Source organism: Puma concolor, chromosome D3, assembly GCF_028749965.1.
Source record: "Puma concolor isolate L17-30 chromosome D3, mPumCon1.1.hap2, whole genome shotgun sequence".
Classification (NCBI taxonomy): domain Eukaryota; kingdom Metazoa; phylum Chordata; class Mammalia; order Carnivora; family Felidae; genus Puma; species Puma concolor.
The window spans coordinates 16,075,908-16,092,688 of record NC_141678.1 but is presented as its reverse complement, the minus strand read 5'-3'; the positions used below and the strand labels follow the sequence as shown (position 1 = coordinate 16,092,688).

Sequence of the window (16,781 nt, the reverse complement as noted above, 5' to 3'; positions counted from 1 at the left end):
AATAACATTATTTTTCAAGGCTTCACCTGTTACCCGTGTGTCGATGGCCCCCAGGCCTAGATTTTGGGCCTCTTCTCTCCCTCGAATTCTTTGTTGTTGTTGTTGTTGTTGTTGTTGTTGAAATCTTTGAAATAATTATACAGGGAACACATGAGTATCATCTTGTTGTAAAAAATTTGAACAGTACTGAAGAATATAGAATAAAAAGTAAACTTGCCCTTCACTCCGCCTCCCCGCCGCCGCCGCCTCCTCGGTGATGGTTCCACAGAACAGATCGGAGTTGATTTAACCATCCCCCCACCCCGTTGCTGGGCCCTCTGCTTTCCCTGCCTCGGTGCCGGCTGGTGCATCAACTCTAGAATGAACTCAGTATCTTCCCCCACGAGTGGGGCTCCCTTCTTAATCTCCTCATGCCAGCCAGGGCCACTGTCATTTATCTGGTCACACCCTGGCTTGAAACTTTGACATCGTTGACTTCTCCTTGCCCCCCTGCCATTCAGTGAGCCACTCAGTCCTATAAATCCAGCCACGCTGTCTCCCCCCGCACCTCCCCTTTACCCCTGCTTGCCATTTCTGTGGGCCTCCTCGTGGTCCAGGCCTTCTTTCCCTTAGATGAGCACACTAAGTAATTTCTTGGCCCTCCGCTCCCCATCTTCCCTTCCCCCCAGCTGGCTCATATGATATAAGACTCATGGGCCTCCACACAAGGCTCATCAGCACCCCCTGCCCCATCCCAAAGCTTTTAGAGCTTCTCTATGCCCTGTGTGCACCCCTCAGCTTGGTACATGAGACTCTGAACCATTTGACTCACAAGTGCCCCCTTTCAGCTTTTCTGCTACTCTGTCCCCTAAAGCATCTTATGCTGAGCCATGGGAGGCTTCGCCTCAGCCTAAACTGGCTGCCTACCCCTCCGTATTTCTGCTAATGCATCTGCCTTCATCCGAAGGGCCTTCCACCCTTACCTCCCACCCTCTGCCCTCCAAAGCTCACATCTCTGTGACTTCTCCCTTCAGCTTTCGGTGAAAAGGCCTCTCTCCTGCCTGCAGCCTCCCACAGCACTCTGTACCTATTTTCTGTATGGCCCTTCCCCGTCTTAACCTATATTATGTTTCTTTGTGTTTGTCTTATCTTTTCCAAGGGCAGGAATTATGTCGGCTTCGCCTCCGTATTTTCCGTGATGCCTAGTGTGATACTTTGCAGATAGTAGGTGCTTGGTAAATATTTGAATGAATGAATGCACTCTTGTAACCCACACAACCGAGTACTTGGATTCTAGAAATCTTATTTTTTCTCACTGTTGCTTCGGATACCCGAGACTTCTCTTCCTGCCTTGCGCGTATGCTTCTCGAGGCCGCTCTCCCTCGGTGCAGGCGCTATGCCCATAGCGGTTACTCCATTAAAACTCTCTGATTGATTCATGATCTACAGGAACGCCGCCATTCTCTGGAGAACAAGGTAAAGAGGCTAGAGACCATGGAGCGTAGAGAAAACAGACTGAAGGATGACATCCAGACAAAATCCCAACAGATCCAGCAGATGGCTGATAAAATTCTGGTGAGCAGGAACAAAAGCTGAAAAGTTAAAAGACCAACAGGTTAGAGGTTGCAGAGGGAAGGGGGTGAAAAGAAGAACGGCCTGCCGTCAACAGGGGAGGTATCTCCGAGTAGGCGAATGGAGAGAAGTGGTTTCAGTGTCTGCCACATTCCTAGGATAGCACGAATAACGAAATGTCGGACGTTTCAGCACCGGTAACAGATCCGTAATTATTACTTTTCTGCTCTGTTTGCTACTGCCTGACATTTTAAAAACACGAACGCGCATCCTCTGTCATTTCCGTTAAACGTTTTTACGGGAGCATTTACGTACCACCATCAGTAGAGTTTTGTATGGCTGTTAACTTTGCGAGGCCAACTTTAAAAAAAAAAAAAAAAAAAAACAGCAGGGATTTAGACCTTTAAGACCAAAGCCCAGATTTTTGCTTTTGGAGAAGAAAGAAATTAGTCACGCAGGGTTGTTTTTCTCAGAGTAGTATTTGTCATAGATCCGTGTTCACCCACTCACTCTCTCTGCCACATTCCGTTATTAGGATTGTTCCCCGCCCCCCTCCTTAATTTCCTTAGATGTAGCAGGTCTTTTTTTAGGTTTGTAAATCATCATGATTCTGTTTTCGGCTCTGGTGACCAGATTAACTTCATCAAGGAAGTCTGGCTCTGGGAGTACTTGCAGATGTGTTGAAGTTTTGTCCCAGGCAGGTGAACTTTTTGAAAGGACTGTCCTTGGATCTCAGTCCCCAAGCCAGGAACGTGTGCCCCGTTTGGGAGTCTTAGTGATGACATGGAGTCTGTTCATGGTCCCTTCCCCCTGCCCCTAGGGGACCCTCTGGGGTGGGTGACTGTTCCTTTCTGCCATAAGGAGGCGAGGCGGTGAGCAGGGCCCTGCACCTCTCTCTGTCATCTCTGCATCACTTCTGGGAATTGAGTCACCTGCAGCCAAATGAACTCAAGAATGGCCAACTTACAGGCCTGCCCTTAATACCAAAACTACCTCCCAAGCCCTTCAAAACTTTGCCTGTCTATGTTTGCATATATGCACGAAGATACGGATGCTCTTGAGCAAACAGGTGAAAGAGAGATTGGTTAAATTGTTTTGCTTTGACACACAGTCTTCGTATATACGTCTGCACACAGAGGCAAATGTGACCGTTAGTCTGCCCTTTCTGTTCTCTTGTTCCCTCATCAGAGTTTCTCTTGGCGATTGTCAAGTGTGTGAATTTTATCGTGAGTAAAATTAGATCCCACCAAGATCCCACCACTCTATCCCTTGCTTGGTGCAAACAAAGTGGTTAAGTCTCTTGTGGTTGCAAAGTGTTTCTCTGTTTAATGGCGATGTGTTCATTCATTCATTCAACAAATATTTAATGAGCTTCTACTATGTGCCAAGCACTGTTCTAGGAGCTGGAAATGTAGCAGTGAACAACAGTGTTTGCATAGCAGGACCAAAGAGTCTGATCTTATACGTATAAGCAAAGTTAACATTTTAAAAAAATGACAACAACAACAAAAAATGCCAAACCACCAAGAAATCAGATTTAGGATATCTACTTTTCCAAAGATTCACTTGCAATTAAAATGTAGGAGCATAGACTTCTCTGGACTTTTGGATTCTGTGTTGTAAACTCCCATCCATACATAGATCAGAAACTGGGTGTTAAAAGTTCTCAGGTTCAGGTATCTGAGCATTTGACCTATTTTTAGATTCTGCTTTCCGTTCCTGTGCTGTCTTAGGAGGACTGAAACTAAGAAAAGATGATTATCAAGTGATTCCTAACATAAAGAAAGAGCAAAACAGATTTCTTTGTTCAAGGGTATCTTGCCACCTGCCCAAGCACCTTTGTGGTTGTGCCTTCATTTATCGGAAAGTGCCTGTTGCTCAAGAACCATGTGCTGACAGGCTGTGAAATATCCAGGACATGGGCAAAGGAGGTCCTTAATACTGTTATATAATGATGGTGCTTGGAAACAGATCCCCAAATGTCAATTGCTTTAAAATATTTGCTATTCTGATAAGACTTTTCACAACAGGTAATTGGGGTTCTCATGACAGCAAAATCTTTTGCTTAACTGGAAGAAGTCATTGCAGGAGATCCTTTAGTGCACATAAAGCCCTTAAAGTATGTTTTTATTAATTAAGATCCTGTTTACATTCAACTTCTCAAGATCACATCTGTTGCATTGCAATAGATCTTGTGCACCTGCTCTTAAAATTGAACACTTTACTGGCCCCCGAAGCAAAGTCAGTGCTGTAGACTTTAGAATTTCAAAAGCTTAATCAGTAACATTTTATGTGCATGTGAATCTGAAAGTATTTTTTCCCCATTTTATGGGCACATCCTGTATAATTTCCTCATTCTTCAGAATGCTCATAATTACTTCCACTTCAAGGAAAAATTTCAAAACAATGTGAAGAGATGAAAACTTGGAGTGATAACTTTATATATTAGTAATTAACTAATGGGTCCAGATTCACAAGAATTAATGTAGATGCAGATATCTGCAGTTTACAGAGTGTTTCAGTGGATTGAATGCCACCTTTTGTAAGAATCAGTTTATGATACATTAGCAAGTGAATTGGTATAATTTTCAAATGAATTACAATTTTGTTTAAAAGCAGAAATCTTAGAATGAAGGGAACATGGAATCCAAACTATTTATATTCCTCCAAATTCTCTTCCCGTCTTTAATATATATGCATACATATTTACATCATTATTATCAGTGTATTTTATGTTCTACTGTTTCCATTAGCTCTGTGTCCTATAAACCTGATATGATGTGAATGTCCCCAGACAGTCACATTCTCCACACACCAGTTAAAAAAAAGAAAAAAAATCATTCCAACTTCCAAGTGTTTGAACTGTAACATTAGTTTTCTTCACAGCTAGGGCTCTTGAGCAGTCACGTTGATAATCAGGAAAATATAAAATATTTTTTCTCATAAAAACGCAATTTGGAAGTTAAAAGAAATTAAAGATACTTTTCTCATTTAAGGGACAATGAAAATGGCCTGAGGCTCAAGACAGTGGTCAGGGGCTTTGTGCTGCACTAAACTCTCAAATGTTGCCTTGTGACTGCCATTTCTCTGTGCACAGGTGAAGAGCTGCCTTTGTTTGTCTGACCTGTCACACGACAGAGTTCTGATCCCAGCCCACCAGCTATGTGTGTATGTGTGTGATTACTTGGACCTGGAAAACCCAGGGCCAAGGATGGGTGGTGGTTTCCTTCCCAAGAGCCTTAGGGCTAGTAAGGAAGGAACACGTGCCTGTTGCTTGTGGTACCGGTGCCAGAGTCATGTTTCCTGTGAATGTCTACACACATGAGCTATGTCTTCCCCTTTGCACACCTGACCGCCTGTTCTTTTGTGTCCAGGAGCTGGAGGAGAAGCACCGCGAGGCCCAGGTCTCAGCCCAGCACCTAGAGGTGCACCTGAAACAGAAAGAACAGCACTACGAAGAAAAAATTAAAGTAAAGACACTTTCTGATCTCCCCCAGCATTCTTCCTATGGCACGACATAGCTTCCTGGGCACTTTGGGTCACTTCTTGCTAGACTAGAGGACTGTTTGGGGTGAATGCTGTCCTCAGGCCATGGTGGGTGGTTTCGGGGTGTTACCCATGTGGGGGTCTTGATATGCAATGTTCAAAAACAATTTTTTAAAAAATTTTGTTATTAGTCTCAGTTCTGTCTTGAACATATTTTCACCCCACTATCATTTGGTCCATGATAATTTAGATTTAGCCACAGACTCACCATCTTTGCTTTTAATTTCCTTCCTGCATCTCAGACCTGATCATTTTCCTTTTGTTTAAAGTATATCCCAGATGACTTTCTTGAGTGAAGACCTGCTGGTGACAAGTTCTCTGTTCTGTGTGTCTGAAAGAATCTTTGTATCATCCTCATTCTTGAAAGGTGTTTTGACTGGGGACAGAATTCTGCGTTGGCAGTGATTTCTTAGCACATCCTTTGAAAATAACATTCCATCGACTTTTGGCTTCTATTATTGCTAATGAGAAGTCAGCTGTCAGTCTAACTGTTGCTTGCTTTGAAAGTGTTGATCTTTTTTCTTTGGCTGGTTTTAAAATTTTGCTCTATCTTTTGTTTTCTAAAGTTTTTAGTGTGATGCATCTAAATGCAGATTTATTATTTATCTTGCTTGAGATAAACAGGACTTTTAAATATATTGGTATCTTTTAAATTTAACAAAATTTTTTTAATGTTTAGTTTTGAGAGAGACAGAGGCAGAGTGCAAGTGGCGGAGGGACAGAAAGAGACAGGGAGACACAGAATCTGAAGCAGGCTCCAGGCGTTGAGCTGTCAGCACAGAGCCGGACCCAGGGCTTGAACACATGAACCGTGAGATCATGACCCGAGCCGAAGTTGGATGCTTAACTGACTGAGCCACCCAGGTGCCCCTATCTTTTATCAATTCTGGAAAATCATTGGTCACTATATCTCCCATATTGTCTCTTCTCCTTCCTTCTTCCTTTTTGAGAATTTGAGTAGGCATCACCTCTAACTTTTTTCATATTTTCCATTTCTTTCTCTTTTGGTGCACATTGTGGGTAAGTTCTGGCTGATTTTCTAGTTTACTAATTCTTACCTGTCAAATCTGCTGTTAAACCTACCAGTGAGTTTTAAATTTCAGTTACTGTATTTTTGGTTTCTAAACATTTTATTTGGCTCTTTTGCAAGTTTACTAGATTATTTAAGACAATAATTTTCTATTCCCTACATTCATTTTAAAGCTTGTCTTCTGTTTCTTTAAACACATTAGCATAGTTTTTTATGTTCTTTATCTGATAATTCCAATATCTGTTCTGTCTGAAGGTCTGTTTCTGCTCCACTGTTTTTCTTCGTTGTTTCTCATGGTGCCTGTCTTCTTGTGTGCTTGGTCAGTTGCTCATTTTCCTTCGAAAATTATTAATGAGAATTCTTTGAGACTTTGAATGCAGATGTGTGCCCCCTTTGGGAGTGGTTCTGGGCTCAGATTTCTCTATCTTCTTACTCTTTGAAGCTATTAAAAATGAAGCTCAAGTTTATTTGGTTCAGCAAATGCCTCAAGTTAAAAACCGCTTGTGTCCTTCTTAACTCTCCAGGTTTCTGCTTTCACTTAGGATTTTAGTATCTAGTTTCTTACTCTCTTGCCAACTTTGGGGAAAATGTTTTCTGTATTTTATCTAGTATTTTAAATCATTTTCCATAGAAGAGCTGTTAAATTCAGTTATTATTTCAATTATTGAAATTATTATTTCAATTCAATTATTATTAATTCACTGATCAGAAAAAACGCGAGCTTATCTGTTTCCTTTTAAAAGCACATCACATTTTCATTATGTTTTTGGACAAAGTCTTTAACTCAGTTTTTGTGTTCCTGAGAATCAGACATTGGTCATTACATCTCAAATATTGCCTCTTCTGCTTCCAAATCAGACAATTAAAGGAGGCTTTTAATTTTTTGATGATCCTGTTATTGATTCGGTTGGTCTTTTCTGTTCCTTTTTTTGGAGAACCAAACATGTACATGCCCACGCAGTATCAGCATCATCACCACCCTGGTCATCCCCCTGCCCCCCCCTTTTTTTTTTTTTTTTTTTTTTTTTTTTTTTTTTTTTTTTTTTTACCCCTGGTGTTACTTTTGGTTATTTTTAATTAAAAAAAAAAAATACAGAGGGGTGCCTGGGTAGCTTAGTCGGTTAAGCATCCGACTTCAGCTCAGGTCATGAACTCGTGGTCTGTGAGTTTGAGCCTTGTGTCAGGCTCTGTGCTGACAGTCAGAGCTTGGAGCCTGCTTTGGATTCTGTGTCTCCCCCTCTATCTGCCCCTCCTCTGCTCATGCTCTGTCTCTCTCCCTCTCAAAAATAAACAAACATTAAAAAAAATTTTTTTTAATACAGAAAATTAACCCAGAAGTAACCTCAATGTGTTGTAGTATGACCCCCTACTCAGTGTATTTTAAACTTTATATACCAGTCCTTTTGGTTTGCGTTCTTACAGGCTTCCCAACTTTTACCTTTGGAATAAACCAACTTCCAGAAAATTGTGAGAATGTAGTCCACTAACACCTGTGCACGATGAAAATAACCATTCTTAAAATTCATTCTGGGGCTGCCTGGGTGGCTCAGTCGGTTAAGTGTCTGACTCTTGATATTGGCTCAGGTCATGATCTCACGGTTTGTGGGTTCGAGCCCCACATCAGGCTCTGTGCTAAATGTGGAGTCTGCTTGAGATTCTCTCTCTCTCTCTTTCTCTCAACTCTCTCTGTCCCACCCCGGCCTGCACATGCACACGTTCTCGCCCTCTCAAATAAATACACATAAAAAAAATTAATTCTGTAATTTGGGTGAGTATATTGACCTTCCTGTCCAAAAGCCATGTTCTGTCTTAAATTGCTATAAATGTCTACAGTGGTTCTCCTATTTCAAGTTCCTTGCTTCCCCCCTTCCCCCCCATGCATCTTTCCTCTTGTTCCTTCTGCCAGTTTAACCCTATCAGAGCCGAGGTGCGTGAGTTCTTGATCGAGGCCTGTTCCTCTATACCTCTCATTGGTATCCATCACGGTGCAGAGTTGAGGTTTTATTCTGAGCAGAGTCATCCTGCAAATGTGCTTCGTTGCTTTAGCACCTGATAACCAGGAGCATACCTGGTCCAGATACTGTGTGGTCTCCTCCACAGCCTTCTAGATGGGAAGAACTTTGTTTGATGGATCCTGGGGAATGTTATGGAAAGACTTGTTTTCTTCTGTCTTCCCTACTGGAAATCTTTATGAAACCATTTCTTTTTAGCCTGCTCTGCTTTGTGCTTCCTGTTTCCAGCCTCTCTAAGGCCATTTTAGTCATAATTCTGATCATACCCTAGATTCTGTCCTTTTCTTGTTCGTAATTTTAGAATCACACCCCGCCATCCTAGAGAACGGGCCACTTATCCTGTTGAGCTGCTCCCCTCCTCCCTTGACCTGTCCTCCACCTTTTGTTCTTCTCCACAAACTCTCATTCTATTTTTTTCATCAGTCGGTTCTAGTTTAAAGCCCTCTTTGAAATCTGTTCTTTCCTTTCTGTATCATGCGAACCCCCTCCCTGCTGACTGGCTCTTTTTAGGGACGACATCCCATGAGCTACGAAGGTCCCTTCACAATAGACATTGTGGGAAAAGCCGATTTCAATCCCCTCTGTGACCCCAATTCTTTCAGCTTCTTCCCAATATCAGAAGCAGTTGGTGTCATTCAGAAAAGGCAGAGTGGATTCTCTGTGTTGAGAAATACAGGGCAGTGGTCAAAGGCTCGGGCAAGTTATGTGACGTCGTCTTCCTTTTTCTTTCTTTCTCACTTGTTGTTTTGGCAACTGGTCGGGCTGTGTGTGCCTCGCGGAACATTAGATCAAGCTGGTAGATGGTGACACCATTACTGTTTTATTTTTTCCTCTTGGGAACAGTAGGTGCTTGCAGTGGCGTTCTCGGCCCTGAGAACACATGATTCCTCTTCCCCTGAGAAAAGGTTTCTCTTTCCAGTGCCTTCCCCCCCACCAACTCCCAGCTGGATCAGAGGAAAGAACGGAGGAAAGAGGCTTTTTTTTCCTCTCTCTCTTTTATGTTGTCTTTTCAAACTATTGACTCTCCACCTACTTTATCGGTGGGCAGAATCCTCCTGTCTGCGTCTCTTTCTGAACATCAGCCTTGGTCACATGGACGCCCTCGGCTTTCAGCTTTGTGTCCTTCTGTACACAGCCTTGGAGATATCTAGATTAAATCTGCACAGATTAAGAGCAGGCAGTGTTCTGAAAACTGGTGCATTGACTACGATAGAGTTGTCCTGAGGTAATATCTGCAGATTGTAAACTCTGGGGAAAGAGCTTTTTTCTCTCATTTTGGAGTCTCCTTCCACTGAGGATATACCTCTTTTGAGTCTTTTTGGCTGCTGATTTTATTTATTTTTTTGGTAATGTTTATTTATTTTTGAGAGAGAGACAGAGCACAAGCAGGGGAGGGGCAGAGAGAGAGGGAGACACAGAATCCAAAGCAGGTTCCAGGCTCTGAGCTGTCAGCACAGAGTCCCATGCGGGGCTCGAACCCACGAAGCGTGAGATCATGGCCTGAGCCAAAGTCGGGCTGTCAACTGACTGAGCCACCCAGGCACCCCTGGCTGCTGATTTTAAAATAAGTTCTTAGCTCAAGTCTGCTATTACTTGCCATTTGATGGTCATATCTGACTTCTTACCCTCATCCCAGCTCATAAGCAAACTCCCAGTCTCCCTCTTTGCCCCAGAACTTTCTTGGCCTCTTCATTCCTCCTCTTTCTTTTCCCGAGTGCCCCTGGTTAGTCTACCCTGTTCAACTTTGCTACTCAGGACACTGATTTCTTTTGTTTCTCATAGGTGTTGGACAACCAGATAAAGAAAGACCTGGCCGATAAAGAGACTCTGGAGAATCTGATGCAGAGACACGAAGAGGAGGCCCACGAGAAGGGCAAAATTCTCAGTGAGCAGAAGGCGGTAGGTATAAGGAATCACAAAGCCAGTTTTCAAAGGAGGGTTTTTGAAACATGCCTGGAATCACACACACGCAAGGGGAGTCCGTTCCAGCTGATGAATTATTCTTCCTGCTTAATCCTGTGGAGTTCCTTGCCCACAGAAGGTTCTCTGCAGCTCCTTCCTCTCCTAAAAGCAGTAGGGGTGGTGGCTCAGGGTGGCCAATTTTGCCTTTCATGCTCTTCTTGAAGGACTCACGCTGGTCTATGATTAGCGTTGTCCTTCACAAGGCCACCTGACAAACCGCCCAGTGGCCCTAGGTCATCCTTAAGTGCCTCCTTCCTACGCGCATTTGCTCCTTTCCTTCCTAACCCATGTAGGCGTGGGTTTTAGAAACCTTCCACTCCTCAGGTTCACCTGTGGTGCTTGTTAATCCACCTGCGACCTCAGACCCCACAGGGACTTGTCACATCAGAGTCTCTAAGGAAGGGTCCTGGGAAGTTGTATTTTTAACCAGCACCTTCCCCTCCTCCTCCCTGATTCTTATGATTTATTAAGTTGGCAAAACTTTGATGTAGAGCATCTAGGCAACGGTGGCCGGGTATGGAGGGATCGCTTAGAAAACGACAGCCCCATGGGCGATGAGAAACATGAGTTTGCAGGTTCAAGTTAGAGGCTCTGGCAGGCCCAGGGCCCATGCAGATGACACAGGGTTTAATGAGGCCTGCTTTTTCACAGAATGACGGGTTCCTAAGTTGGTCCTTCTATGTGGTTTTAATGCAGGCGGCTTAGGTAGTGTGGGGATGTGTCATCTCTGTTGGAGAAAACGGAGTGCCATTGTCTGGGCAGTAAGACCTGTGACCCTCAGGGTACATTCCAGTCACCTCCCTTGTTACCTCTGGTCAGATCGCCTACATTTCAGAGGAGCCTTTTACCCGGCCCCACGGCCTGAGTTAATCTCATTCTGGTAGAACTGTCTGTGTGTGAGGTTTCAAAGGCCGCCCTGTGTTTCAGATGATCAATGCTATGGATTCCAAGATCAGATCCCTGGAACAGAGGATTGTGGAACTCTCAGAAGCCAATAAACTTGCAGCAAACAGCAGTCTTTTTACCCAGAGGAACATGTAAGTATTCACATTCTACCTGCGTGCATGATTACACATTGGTCTTCTCTCCTGGGGCATAAACTTCATTCTTCTGTCTGATGAAGCCAGAGCAGATTTAATTACTTCTGTAGTTTGTCCCAGACCTGGTTATACTTGTGTAACTTTGCCTTCTTTTACATGTCATTCTGCCATGCCCTTTCTTTGGAGCTGGGTTTTCTTAAATACTTCAAATTGCCATCAGATTACAGAGTGCTTTGCTCTCTCTAATGAGGGCTATTAATAGGTGGCTTTTGGAAAGCTGTGGTCTTTGTTCCCCAGACTTGCCTCCCATGATTAGCCTGGTTGGGCCATCCGTCCCGCTGGTAAGTCAGGCCCGGGGGCATGAGGTTTGTAAGGATTCCCCGTGTTCTAGGAGAACTTTGATTTTAATCTTCTCCCCCAAAGAATTAGCATCTCCAGGATTTTGTTCCCCCCTTAGATACGTCTCTTGAGAGATATAAAACATTCCCATTTTCACCTAAACCGGCTTAGTAGGCCACTTTTTGGTCTTTAAGCCATTCTAGTTTCTGATACTTGGGAGCAGTCTGGTGGGGAGGTGAGCAAGTCCTGTGGACAAGCGGAAGGAGTACCTTCCTTCTCCTCATCGCCCTTTCTTCCCCAGGGCCTGCCTTCATGAGTTTTGGGGCAGTCTTGTACTCTAAAGCGGCCCCTTTCTGCTCCTAGACAGACTCAAAAAAAAAAAGTCTACCATAGGAGGGAAATGTTAGTGTCCCTTGCAGCCCCTGGGACCTTCCTGTAGCCAATAGATGAGGGCCTCTGAACAGTGAGGACCGAATGGGCCCCAGCCCCCCAAACTGGGCTCATGCACACGAGGCTGAGTCCAGACCAAGCTAACCTGGCAATGACCATCCATGCCCACTTACAGAGACGTGCTACTGTTTCTGTGTGCCCCTTCTGAGGGAACGTGCTCACCTCTAACAAGACTGTGATTTTGCTTGGCTCCTCCCACCACCCCCACCAGGAAGGCCCAGGAAGAGATGATTTCAGAACTCAGGCAGCAGAAGTTCTACCTGGAGACACAGGCAGGGAAACTGGAGGCCCAGAACCGAAAGCTGGAGGAGCAGCTGGAGAAAATCAGCCACCAAGACCACAGCGACAAGAACCGGCTGCTGGAGCTGGAGACGAGGCTGAGGGAGGTGAGAGCGAGGGGCCCTCCCCCAGGAGGATTCGCTGGGGGGTGGGGCTCCAAACCCAGCCAGGTGTCAAGCGTCAGTCAGTCAGTATATACACGAGAGGTGTCATGCGTCCCCGATCTGGGTTAGAGTCCCACTTGCACTTGTGAGTTTTGTAACCTTGGGTAGCCTAGTTCTCTCTGCGCTTCAGGTCTCTCATCTGTCAGATGGCCATGATAATGGATCTCCCCCCTAGGGTCACATGAGGATGATGTCAATGGGTGTGTTTTTCAAACTGGAGCCGGGAGGGCAGAGTGATTCCTCCCTTATCCTAATTTAGCAAGGGTCACGAGGGTCACGTACTCGACTGAGGCCACGCTTGGGAGTTTAGCACTCGGGTACGTAGGGTGGCTTCATGGCAGTGGAGCGGTCTCCTAGTGACAGCGGAAGATGAAAAGACAAATCTAAATCTTAGGTTTGATGGAAGGTGGTTCACTTCAGAGATATAAGGAAGCTGGGAAACGTAGCCAAGTTTTGGGGAGGAAAATACAGCACATTTGGTTGTAGACGCGTTGAGGGTGATTGAGGCTGTGAAGTTACACGTGGAACAGTACTCACTGTGTATTTGTTAAATGCCTTGCTATGTGCCAGCAGTGGTGATAAGACAGACCCCATCTCTGATCTTGGGGGCTGTCAGCTCGTAGGCAGGGTTGGCTGGTTGGACAGAGGAGTGCAGGAGAGGGGTCGTTGGGAGTAGGACATCCCAGCTGGGAGAGGAGACACAGTTCCCGGAGCCTCGTAGGTCTCGGGTAGTTGTGATGGAATTCTTCAAGGAGCAGATGGTCTCTCTTAAGGAAAAGGCTGTTAAGCAGACAGAGGTCTGAGGACTAACATTGGGGAATACTCATGGGTTTTTTTTGTACTGCAGTGTGAAAATGAGGCCAGTCCCCCAAAGGACAGGCAAAAAAAAATGCATTGTCTCGTGTTTTTCAAGGGTGGTCCAGGTGTACATGGGTCCTTTAGGATCATCTGGTGTGTCTTTTGAAATGCAGATTCCTGGGTCTCTTAGCTTTTTTTTGAATGAAATAGGATGTGGGGGGACAGGGGGAGCTGGGATTTGCATTTTTAGCAGTCTCCAGGTGATTCTTACACTTCCAGAATGGTGGTTCTGGGTTGTCCAGAAGCCTTGGATGGTGGTTTAAGTTTTATTATCCAGGCTATATTTTTACTGTTCAGTAAGTTTAACAACATTTCCCTGTGGTGTCAGCCTTAAGAGTGTGAGTGTAAATAACTCCGATTTCTTTGAGCGTGGGAACACTGGCTGTCTTGCCTTCCCTTTCCACAAATGTCTCTCTTACTGCGGCACCTGTCCTGCCTCTGTCGCTCATCTGGGTAATTAAAATGCCCCAGGAAAAACGAGTTGCTTTTTTCTTTTCCCTTGAATCTGCTTTTTATTTTTTATTTTTTTATTTTTTCCTTTTGAATCGATCCAGCTAGCTCCCCCAAGGAAGGTGGGGGCAACCTAGAACATTTATAGGAGGCTCAGTGCTGTCACACCCCCTGGGAGTTCTGGAGCTTAGCTTTAAACATAACAAGGCTGGTCCACCTTCTCTGTGCTGCCTGCTGCTACTGAGTTTGGGGACAGAGGCCTCTCAGCCTCCAGTTTAATCCAACTTAGAGGGCCCTGGGCCTCCCCGACCCTGTGTGTGCAGTGTGAGGTCTTCCCTAGAGAAATGTGTGGAGTGGCGAAGGTGCAGGGCCCTGGTGGGGGGGCGGGGGTGGGGACTCCTCCTGTCTTTGCATGGCGTCCTGCTCACCCACCTCCACATGACTCGCTGTCACCTGCCTCCCTTGGTTCTGCCAAGTGGTCTCGGGGGAATGTTTCAGCCCGCCGGTGGAGTCACTGCCTGTTCTGACTGCTGGCATGTTAATAAGACAAACAGCAAGTAGCAGACTCTTGAGGCGGACTTCTGGGTTCGAAGCCAGCCCCGCCATTGCTGAGCTGTGTGACATTTGCTCAGCCACTTAGTGTGTCAGCGCCACAGCGTGCTCGTGTGTCAAGTGGAGGTGATAGTAAGCAGTGCCTCCCTCTCTGGGTTGTCACGGGATGAGATGAGCTAAAGGAGTGCCTGGCACCTTGCGGGTGAGCCCCGAGTTCAGTGCCATCAGGTCGCCGCCATCTTCACAAGTGGGAGAGCGCAGCCTTGGCTTCAGCTGCCGCTGACTGACTGACTAAGGGCTCCCAGATCTAGATCGCCAGCCCACACCTTTCTCGTGAGTCTCTGACCCACTGTCCCAGTAGAGGTTAGTTAGACACCTCCACCTGGATGTCTCCCTCGCTGCCCAAGTTCATCACATCAACACCGAATTTCTTACCTTTCTCCTCAGACTGGCTCTTCTCATGTTCCCTGGTGTTCTCTGGCGTAGCAGTGGTCTCACTGCGCAGAGCACCTGCCCAGAAGCTCAGGTGTCACTGTCGACTCCCCTCTGTCCTGTGTCTCTTGCCCCACCTCAAATGCACCACAAAATCTTGTTGGCTCTGTAGGCTTAATCTTTTATAAGTCTTCTCTTCATCCTTAAGGGACTTGGGTGTCACCTTTTCCAGGGACCCTTCTCTGGATAGAACATCTCCTTTGCGTCCCCCTGGCCTTCTTTGTCTAGATCATCACGTTGTGTACCTCTTGGAAGAACCAGTTAGACAGTGAACTTTCTGAGGGCAGCAGACACCTCTTATTTGCTTGACGTCCCCAAAGTCTGACACAGGGTCTGGTCCCTAGGACAACCTTGTCAGTGTTTGTTAGGTCAGTAGATTAGGCCATGGTCTCCCACATCTTTATGCCTTTGGATGTCTTGGTTCCTCTGCTTGGAATTTTCTTTCCTGTTTGCTCATTTGGCTCCTGTAAATTCTTCAATAAGTACACTCAGAGTTACCTTCTTTATTCACCACTGTGTGCCCACGACATCCCTACATATTCTGACCGTTACACTTGACCACATATATGGTAATGGTTGGTTTTCATTTCTCCTCCAACTCAGAGGAAGAAACTGTCTTTCCTCTTCATATTCCTTTTTATGTGGAAGTTGCTGAGTAAACTCTTCTTGAATGAATGAAACATTGAGTCGATAGAAGGATAGATGGGCAGATGGAGGAAAGAATGATTAGCTCACAATGTGACCTAATGTGGGTTACCTAATGCGAACAAATCAGAGCAGGAATATTTAAAATAAACGGAATTCAATTCTGGTTGTTTCATTTTTATCCCAATTGTAAAGGTGTCCTTGTTACCAATATGGTGTTATTTATAGCCATTTACTTTTAAATGCTTTTTTTGTAATATTTTTTTTTAATTTTAGAGCATGAGTGGGGAAGAGGGGCGGGGGGGGGGGCGGGGAGAGAGAGAATGAGAGAGAGAGAGAGAGATTGGGAGGAAGGGAGAATCTCAAGCAGGCTCCATGCTCAGCATGGAGCCCAACGCAGGGCTCTATCCCACAACCCTGGGATCATGACCTGAGCCAAAATTAGAAATTGGGTGCTCAACTGACTAAGCCACCCAAGCACCCTTTAAGTGCTTTTCTAATTAGAGTATTTGTCATACTTCTCATTTGAGACTCTTGCCGTGTGCTTTTTCTTCTGAAGCCTCCCCAAGCCTTTGAATATTTGGAAGTAAGGGATGCTTCGTATAGACATTTATTCTCTTACACGTTCTTACTTCTGGTCATTTTTGAGACTCCTGAAGTCAGGTCTATTTTATGACATTTTCTCCCTCTCAGTTGAGTGCTGAGAATTTGAATCCATGACCACATCAATCAACCAAGATGTAGGTTGAACGGCCAGTTGCGTCTCAGCTAGTTAGGGTCAGTCAGTTAGCTTGACTAGTCGGTTGCGTTCTCCGTAGTTAGGGTCAACTGACCGTGAGTGTGTGTGTCTCTCTCTCTCTGCCCCTCTCAGGTCAGTCTAGAGCACGAGGAGCAGAAACTGGAGCTGAAGCGTCAGCTCACAGAGCTGCAACTCTCCCTGCAAGAGCGTGAGTCCCAGCTGACGGCCCTGCAGGCGGCCCGGGCGGCCCTGGAGAGCCAGCTTCGCCAAGCCAAGACCGAGCTGGAGGAGACGACGGCGGAGGCAGAAGAAGAGATCCAGGCACTCACGGTAGGTCTGGGGACGGGCACCTTCAGGCTCCTCCAGGCCTCAGCCAGCACGAGCATGGCGCTTAGGAGACCTGCTCCCTCATAGAAATCCCAGGAGAGAAAAAGCAATCCTTTAGAGATACGTAATGAGCAGAAAGCGGGCTTACGTAAGCTCCTCCCTCATGAGAATTGGTATACTGCATCAATTGGTTAACATCTGACCTTTTCTTAGTATCTTGAGAAGTTCCTCTTCTATTTGTATGTCTTCCCTCTTTTTAAAATAATCATCATTGTATTTAAAATTTTAGTTTGAGCCGAAGTCCATTTTCCTGGATCTTCTACTTAGGTTTCACTAATCGTTAAA

General features: G+C 45.3%; 1 protein-coding gene across 11 annotated transcripts in view; it reads left to right on the top strand.

The window, feature by feature from the left end:
- Nucleotides 1-16,781, top strand: part of CIT (citron rho-interacting serine/threonine kinase) — a 165,608-nt gene that overhangs the window by 90,274 nt on the left and 58,553 nt on the right. For 8 of the 11 annotated variants that reach the window (XM_086681820.1, XM_086681818.1, XM_086681815.1 and 5 more), the window contains 6 exons: nt 1,429-1,554; nt 4,926-5,021; nt 9,922-10,038; nt 11,029-11,138; nt 12,142-12,316; nt 16,242-16,439. In XM_086681820.1, the coding sequence (XP_086537946.1) occupies nt 1,429-1,554; nt 4,926-5,021; nt 9,922-10,038; nt 11,029-11,138; nt 12,142-12,316; nt 16,242-16,439 (822 nt within the window). The remainder of the gene's footprint in view (nt 1-1,428; nt 1,555-4,925; nt 5,022-9,921; nt 10,039-11,028; nt 11,139-12,141; nt 12,317-16,241; nt 16,440-16,781) is intronic. The other 3 variants (XM_086681822.1, XM_086681824.1, XM_086681823.1) reach the window with 1 other exon arrangement.